The sequence below is a fragment of the Falco biarmicus genome, chromosome 3, assembly GCF_023638135.1.
Source record: "Falco biarmicus isolate bFalBia1 chromosome 3, bFalBia1.pri, whole genome shotgun sequence".
Classification (NCBI taxonomy): domain Eukaryota; kingdom Metazoa; phylum Chordata; class Aves; order Falconiformes; family Falconidae; genus Falco; species Falco biarmicus.
The window spans coordinates 109824034-109832680 of record NC_079290.1 but is presented as its reverse complement, the minus strand read 5'-3'; the positions used below and the strand labels follow the sequence as shown (position 1 = coordinate 109832680).

The 8647-nt window shown below is 43.1% G+C and overlaps 1 protein-coding gene across 21 annotated transcripts in view; it reads right to left on the bottom strand.

Moving 5' to 3' along the window:
- Nucleotides 1–8647, bottom strand: part of EIF4G3 (eukaryotic translation initiation factor 4 gamma 3) — a 148353-nt gene that overhangs the window by 7079 nt on the left and 132627 nt on the right. For 19 of the 21 annotated variants that reach the window (XM_056333773.1, XM_056333774.1, XM_056333776.1 and 16 more), the window contains 5 exons: nt 7506–7621; nt 5182–5354; nt 2882–3007; nt 1958–2039; nt 7–105 (listed from right to left, as the gene is read on the bottom strand). In XM_056333773.1, coding sequence (XP_056189748.1) covers nt 7–105; nt 1958–2039; nt 2882–3007; nt 5182–5354; nt 7506–7621 — 596 coding nt within the window. Of the gene's footprint in view, nt 1–6; nt 106–1260; nt 1734–1957; nt 2040–2881; nt 3008–5181; nt 5355–7505; nt 7622–8647 lie in introns of those variants that run through there. The other 2 variants (XR_008821075.1, XM_056333788.1) reach the window with 2 other exon arrangements.

The following is an 8647-nucleotide window of genomic DNA, read 5'->3' as shown; positions in this document are numbered from 1 at the left end:
ACTCACTTGTTCCATGAGAAAGGTATGTACATCCTCCCCTTCAGGTAAGTAGTCCTTCCAACTGAGGCCAGTCTCCCTCCATAAGGCTCCCACTTTCTTATGGCTCTAAAAGACAAGCAGTTTGTTCATTTTAAACACTTGAGAGACAACCAGGGGAGCTTACACAAGCTGGAGTGGTGCAGCTGTGTCAGGAGAAATAAAGAACCGTTCAGCCACCAAACAAGATGCCTAGCAATGAAGTGAAAACATCCGGAAATCCCGTGCAAGAGAAATTATATATGCAATCCTGCCACAGATATACACATCTCGTCAAGTGGTCAGACACCACAGTGATGGGTAATAAACAAGGCATAATGTGACACGTGGGGTTTCCAGCAACCTCAGCCAGAGATTACCTATGAAAAGTGACACATCTGAACGAGGCACAGTTTCCCACGGCCGTGACACAGAGCTGGCAGTTAGATGACTTAAGAATCTTCTCCTGACTCTGACAGCAACTTACTCTGTGACTCATACTTCCCCTGCCTTGACATTAAGGCACCAGCAGATCAGCTACTTTTAGAAAATAATTATTTGCATGGCTGTTTTCTGTGCAGAGATCAAGCCTCAAATTCAGGAACATAATGCCAAGTTCACTCTTCAATTCCTAGAATTTATTGCAAACCTTGAGAAAAGCGCCTTTGCAGCACATACAGTTCAATCTCCCGCATCCTCTAATGTCACGCTGACCTTTTGGTGTCCTGCCTAAGAGGGCACATATACAATTCTGACAAGAATAAAAAATACAAGAATAAAAAACACCCAAATGCTTTGCCAAAACTTCACCTTAAAGCACCTGCACAAGGGAGATGACTGTGTAGCCTCAGTTAAGCCCTAATAAAAGCAGCCTGATTTGTAGTTTACAAAGCAGATTATGCTTTTAAGTTTACAATACAGATCATTAAGAGTTAATTGCGCATGGTTCCTGCTACTATTCATCAGGATCTGAATTAGATGACTGATACTACACTGAAATACCCAGTCCAAGTGCTGGCCTGGACAAGATGGAATTAGAAAGCTGTGGCAGAAACAGAAACCCAAGGCTGTGCTTCAGCCCCTGGAGCACAGCAGCTTTTCTTTCACAGAATGGAGGAAAAAAACCCAACAAATGGAAGTTGACTGTCCAAACAAGCATGAGACTAAAATAAATAAATAAAAAGTCACTATTTGCACTGCTAGACTGAAATGCTCCTGGAACATTCAACCTTATTTGAATGCATGCTTTATAAAGGAAAAAAAAAAGAAAAAAAAAAAAAAAGAAAAGGCAAGTGAGGGATTTTACAGGGTTGAAAATATCCGAAGTGCAGTATTTAGCTTGATTATATATATATATATTAAAAAAAAGACAAAAAATGGAGACAGAATTAATAGGGAAACCACCAAACTGGTTGGACACACAACTGTGAGATGTGTAAGAGAGCTCTAGAAGTTACAGGGTGAAAAAGTGTCGCTACTACCCCTAGTGATGGGTGAATCTTAGGAGTTGGCAGGTTTAGTTTGGATAAGCACCCAGAAGTCTGAGAGGCCATCTGAAGCTTATCCGAACCCTTAGAACCTCTCCGGTCTGCAAGAACAGCTCTCTCGCAAGATTTCCGGCACTTGCTGCTTCTGGTCAGCCCAGAAATACCTCGAGCATGTCCCTCTTGCAGCATTTCAGCACTCTAGCTTCTGGAAGAAGCCAGGTGCAAAGGTACCTGCAAAAGGGAAAAGTGATGAGAAAAAAAAAAGTTAACTCAACTTTTTGGAACCTCGTAAGGCTTGGTTGGAAACTGGGGATGAAGAGGCAGGTTTCCTAGGTTATCTGGACTGGCTGGCCCATCCCTAAATACCTTCACGTGGGATATGTGTAGGCTTCATGCATAAACATGTACTCGCTGCATTCAGCTCCCATCTATGAACAGTACACCCAGACACTTACCATTTGTTTGCATAGAAGGTGCAAGATTTCAGCAAGCAAGACACCGGCTCTTCCCACAGGAAGCAAAGGTTTGCTAAATTCTCTAGAATGAAAGAAAACCAGATATTTTTCCTTATAATTTGAATTTGGAATGCAAGGCAAAGGGGTAGTGATCAAAGTGAGGCAGGACATCACCTTTAACTTCTGCCAGGGATAAAGGATTCCATCTGGCTAGCACTGCTGATAAAACAGACTTCAGTGATGCAGTGCACTTGCCACAACAGGGCTAATTAGAAATACTTCATTTTAATGTCATGTCAAATCCACTCATTTTTGTGGGATGCTGCATTTGGGCAGCAGGACCCTTTTGAGGGAAAAGGCTATTCTTTTCTTAATACACCACTTACAGGAAAAGGGAGCCATTCGACTGGTTTCCAGTTTATCCCCAAATATGTAAGGTCACATGCAAAATAGAGAAACTCTGGTCCTGGGAACAGTTTCCAGTCTTGCAGGCATGGTTTTTGTGCCCATTTAAGGCAACACCCTCGTGGTAGTTATTACACTCCTGAGACACCTTGCTCTCTTCAAATCTAATTCTCAGGGCCTTGCTGTGCTTTCAAACAACTTCAACTGTACAACAGTGGGGCATTTTTAAAGTATTTTTTAGTTTACTTGTTTAGTTAGAAACAAACAGGACTGAAGCAGATTTATGGATGAAACTTTCACCCCTGAACAGAGCAGCAAGCTCCCTTCCTACCACAGCCTAGTGCAAGTCCCGAACGATGTGCAGCAAGCCTTTTATCAGCTCACACGAGAAGCTGAGCCTCTAACACCACTTGTCTTTTATCTACTGATGGGAACCATGCTGTGAAAATACAAATACTATAGCATAGCCAGGCAGAGTGCTCAGCTCAACCAACACCAGAAAAGAGCAGCATTGCTTACTGTATAAGTTCTCTCATAGAGATTCCTCCTTCTTTTAACATGGGGGTCACCAACTCAGCTAGGTACAACCAAATATGGGGTATATCTATGGCCATATCGTCCGCCATCTCCAAGGTATCTGAAAAGCTTTAAAAGAAGAAGGAAAAATGCCAAGCATTAAATACAATTTAATTTGAAGCTTTTCCTGCAAAGCAAACCTGCACTTTAAAAATCCTTTGTTACAGGAGAGAGGAGTGAAGAGAATCACAAAGGCAACAAAAAACCCTATTGCTATCTTATACTTTCAGTGGTGTTCAGGAATGAATTTCTTTACGTAGTAACATGGCGAGTACGTGAAAAAGGCATTGCCTTTTGTAAAACCAGCAGATAATATATCCAGGAAAGCTCTATTTACAATAATTCTTCTATCCCAGTAACAAATTGTTTGCTAACTAGTAAAACCTGTTAAACCAAAAAAGCATTTTTGTCTAGAAATACAAACCATCTAATAAATGGAGCCTTCTTAAAAACATCCAAACATTTACAGAAGGGCATTATAATGATAACAGAAGCCCAAATGTAAGGTAAGCAGCAAAATGTCTGTAAGTATGTAAAACAACATGAGAAAAAAAGTTCAATACGCCAGATGAAGGTTTCCATCCAGAACAGAAAATGTGGCAGGACGAATTACAAAACTGCTCCCCAATGCCGTACACCGTTTCCGGAATCACGCTAACTCTTTTTTCCAATAAAACCCTTGTAGGTGGCTTCCTTTCCTGTGCCTGGTACAAGATGATTATTTTTCTGGCTCTCCTGCCAGTTTTCATCATGATTCATTTCTGCCTGAAAATCCTGAAAATTCTGGGGTCCAGTTTAGCGACTATAAATCTCTCTCGTGCTTCAGACCCAGAAACCATCTCCTTTGCTCTGTTCATTACATCCTGTGCTACTACTTCAACCCAGGTTTGTCCAAGGATTTCTGCCAGAAATGGGTTTCCTGCTGTGTAACTCTCCAGACTTGCGCTACGACCAGTACTTGTCCCATAACCCCTAATTACACAATAATTTGTCTTGCGTGAATAAATATAGTGGTTTTTGGTGGTGTACTCATGTGCTGGCTGAACACCACTTGCCCTTTCATCATCTCCAGGAGCTGTTTCACTTTTTTTATGCCACATTCAGACTGCATGTCCCACTACTTCATCAAGATCCTACTTATATGGTATCACCACCACTTATCCACACTCCAGGAAACACAGGAACGGCTTTCATCACAATCCATTATGGAAATGTAACACTTTGAATGAGTTGCTCTGACCATCAGCAACTGTGTGGACAGAGACAAGTGGACTCCCTGTTGATATGTTGGTTTTTTTTTTTTAAATTTTTTTTTTTTTTGAACCGTTTTGGACTTTTCCTGTGAGCCACTGGATTGCATCACAATGGAAATTCACCACCAGACATGGGCACAGGGAGATCATGATCGGAGTGGTCAGCGGTGCCACGGTAAGACATGATTCAACAGCAGCAAGACAAGACTAACTATTCGAAACTCGGTATCAAAAGCATCACTTCATCTGTTCGTTCGCTGGTGGCTCTTCATGGTTGTCCCCGTTTTAACCACTCTCCTCTAAGCCCCAGCAAGGACCGAGCAGTGCCAGAGACCTCCCTGGGAACACGGATCGTTTTATGACTGGACACCAGTTAAAATCCAGGCTGGGAACACAAACCCCAGAGAGCTGATGTGAACAGCAGCTGAAACTCGGACCTCTTGAGGAAGGTTTAACCCGTCTGATACACATCTGGCGTGTATTCTCCTTCTCAGCCCCTTGAGGACACATTTGCTCCTTGGAGTTGAGCTGTCCTGAGAAACGGCATCGTATGGGTGAAGCCTGTTGTGGGAGAACGGCTGCAGTTCTGTGGATGCACAGGCCCTCAGGCCACGCAGCCTCCAGGCATTAATGTCACGTACAGACTTTTGACTATTTCCTCCTCTTTTACTCTCGTTCAGTGATGTGCCAAAAGACTAACATTGGCAAACGCATCACAAACCAGACCTCTAAACACTTCAACAGACACCTACATATCTGCTTAGAAATCAATACAAAAACACAAAAATATTTACATTCACTAACGTGAAATACTTTAAATATATTACAATAATTATATTACTCATAAATACACCCAGGTGAAAATACTCCTTCCAAACAGATGCATGGAGAAGGCAGGATACCAAAGCAAGGTGGGAAATAATTCCTCTCCAACACAGTGTTCAATGAATGCTGAAAAAAAGTATTCATTTCTATGTGCAGAATACAAACCCCTTGAAGAAATCCTGCTTGCTCAGCTTTCCTGACTGCACCAACTGATGTAATAACTGGCCCATGTGATCCCTGGTGATCTGACTCCTCTCGAGTGTCGACTCCACTCCCACTCGCACGAAAACAGGCAGCAGATTCTGGGTGCTCAGCTCCTCCACACACTGCATTGCTTCCTGTTCGAATGACACACAGGATCACTCGCCTGAACTGAAAACATCAAAAAACGGGGCAGAATAATATTTTCAACTATAAGATAGGGTGGGTTTTTTTGGCAAATGAGTATTTAGTGAAGCTTCCAGCAAAGGTGCTGGACTAGGCTGTGGAAGCTCATCACAAATCATCACTGAGATGGCAACAGAATAATAATAATAATAAAAAAGATATGAGAATTTATACGATGCAGGCAACAATTTGTAAAATACACCATCACACTCCAGAGTACAGTTTGGCTGCTCAGTGAAAGGACAGGAATTGTCTTCTGGATGCCACCAAAACACCTACTATTTCATCAAATATCAAGCCAAGTCAAAAAGAGGACATGAGGTTAGATTCATTACTGATCCAACCTGGCACAAAAATGCCTGTTACAAACCCACATCATATAAAGAAGCAGAAAATAGGTGGGGAGCATTTGGAGGAAAACTTCCCCTTACTAAAGCTTCTGCTTTCTGGCATGTGCATTTTGTAACTGAAGCAAATAAAACACTCTTAAATGAGCATGTCTCTGAAAGCTCTCATATCAAAAACCTCCACTGTCATCAGCGAAGATCTTCTACTGACCTTCTAGGTTGAGCCCAACGGATCTCAGTGGGCTTCCCAACTAAAGACATTTGCTCTTTGTCTTAGGTTATGCCTTTTGTTATCAAGAACTGGCAGCCCCAGATGCATTTCTGCAGGTCCTGAACAGCTTTTTTCTGCAGGTCATCGGCCTGGCGGTCCCAGACGGCACGCTCGGGCCAGAGCTCTCCCGTCAGATGTGCCTGACAGATCTCTGTGTCTCCAGGACAGACAGGTGAACACACACAGCTCGACCCTGCTGCCACTGGACACCAGCACACAGATCAGCAGTTTTAATTTACAGTCAGGTTAAATACTGAAGACTAAACTCATGACAAACGGCTATTCCTATGCTCTATGCTACATTAACACACTCATATATGGCCTTGTTAATGTGAGTTTAAGTTGAATTAGTCAGCAGCTTTGTTGCACGATGCATTTGAAGAACAGCAAGAATTTACAATTATTAAGTAACCCCTTTAATGCAAACAAGGTGCCTCAATCTGATGTACTTTTTTTAAGCAGAGGTGCACTTGTCTAATATGATTCAACTCGTGTTTCCATCCAGCCATAAAAATATCTCACTGTATGTGTGAGCAGAGAAACTGAAGCAGCCCCTTCGCCCCAGACATCCAGGGGTGAGCCTTTGAAGTCTATGGCAAAAAGAAAAAAGGACCGGAGACTGCTTTGTTCACCAGCCCCCCCGCCCCTGACTCTCCCTGCTGAGATCTGCCAGGCCAGCAAAGCTGGGGGACACTGCAAATCAAAGCATTTTTTTTTTCTCCAAACCAGGATTTAATAGTTTCTCCTGATAACTAGATGTGAACCCAAAACAATCCATCACAAGAATATTCCTCTTTCTGATTTTAATTGGAAGCCCTATGAAGCGGAAGCAGCAAGTCTGCTTTTAGGGTGCCAAACCAGGAACTCCCCAGTGCTGCTATTTCAAACTTGGCAGGTTTTAAAAATTTATTTCAGCAAAAGATCAAACCAATCAACTTTGCAGCTAACGTAACACTTCTTGCAAACTCCCTGGACGAACCAGAAATCCATTTACAAAGGAAACAAAATTTCAACCTTTAACTAGGAAGTGATGACAGCTGCTCCGTAATTTTCAATGTTTATTAAAAATACTCTGGAGTGGTTTGTTCAATATTTAGGACTGCTTTATCTGCCTCCAGATCAGAACAGCACATGCTTTGATAACTGAATGAAAACCTCAGTTTATTTTCCCACTGGCTTTTCTGCTTCCAAAATCGCTGCTATTATGGAGCTGCTCAGTGATTCATGACAGATACGCATACATCTTGCTACTTAAAGCACACAAGCTGGCCTATTTTTCCTATTACTAGGAGGGCAGAAAACAAGGTTGGGAGACAACTGTCCTCAAAACACTCATGGAGCTGCTGCTGCTCAGATTTTGACAGGCCCCATCGTTTCCGTTACCTCTGCGTGAGCTGGGTGCTTACAAAGACACTGTTCCTGGAGAGAAAACATACTCAAGTCCCACAGACCTTTCTGCTAAGTGAGATTTTAATTTTGCTTACCTTAAAATCATTAATATGCAAGAACTCATCAATGATAGATTTGCATTTTCTCTCTATTTCCTCTTCTGATAGTGAAGGCTTTTCTTGTGCTGGAGCTGGGGTAGCTTCTGGCTTGGCTGGTAGAAATAGAAGAAAAAAACTACATGCATTTGGAAAGGGAAAATCAGCATCATTTTCAGAGAAGACGCTCTGAAAACAGAAGTCACCGGAGCAGGGCATGTTCCCTCTCCCATCATCAGGCACGGGTCATTCCTTTCTTGGCTAACTTCCCCTGCATGAACTCCTGATGGTTCTGTAAATCAACCTTCTTGTAGAAACACTGCTGGCAGTGACACAGGTTGTAACACTTTCAAAGTTCTCTATCAACATTAAATAATTAAACTTTGAGCTGCTACAGCATGCTGGAAATTTAAAACATGCTGACCTCAATGGGCAGCAACCCAAAGCAATCTCCTGATCACATCTCCAAAACCTTGGTCCCCGTGAAGTCCTGTACAAAGTCCTGAAGCTTCAAGACAAGCATCTGCTGTGTTGTGGCAGTCAAGACGTGTTCCTCACTGTAGCAGTTTCTAGATGTTTCCCAGGGACAGAGCAGAACACTGTACTTATCACAAAGGCTCTGTCCACAGGGAACATTGCCCTGAGTGTCCTCAATATTTTCTCACTAACAGATTGGCTCAAGCTGGCAGGAGCAAAAAGCCAGAGCTGCAGTGCTGACAAGGTGACAAGCCACCCCAGCGAGTGCTAACACTGCACTGTGCTAAGGCCTGCTCAGAAGGAGGGCTGGCAACAACGCAGCACTAAAAAGATGCTGTGCATGCTCTGTCCCAGACCCAAATCGCTGCTCTGGCCGTGGCAAACGTGCAGAAAGGGTAGATACGGCTTTACTGGGCACTGAAGCAGTGGTTCCACAGAACTGACACTGATTTTGGGGACTCTGAGCCCAGAAACCGATGGCAAAAGCAACAGGGTCTGAGCAGGCATGACAGCGACGTGGTGTCTTGCTGGTACCTGCAGCCTTTCAACTCCAACGAATCCCAAGGGGGAGCTGGAGGGAGGAGATGATGCCAAGGCCTGTATGAATCCACTGTTACAAACCTTGGGGAGGCAGATCACAGCTATTGCAGCTTGATGTGTGACTG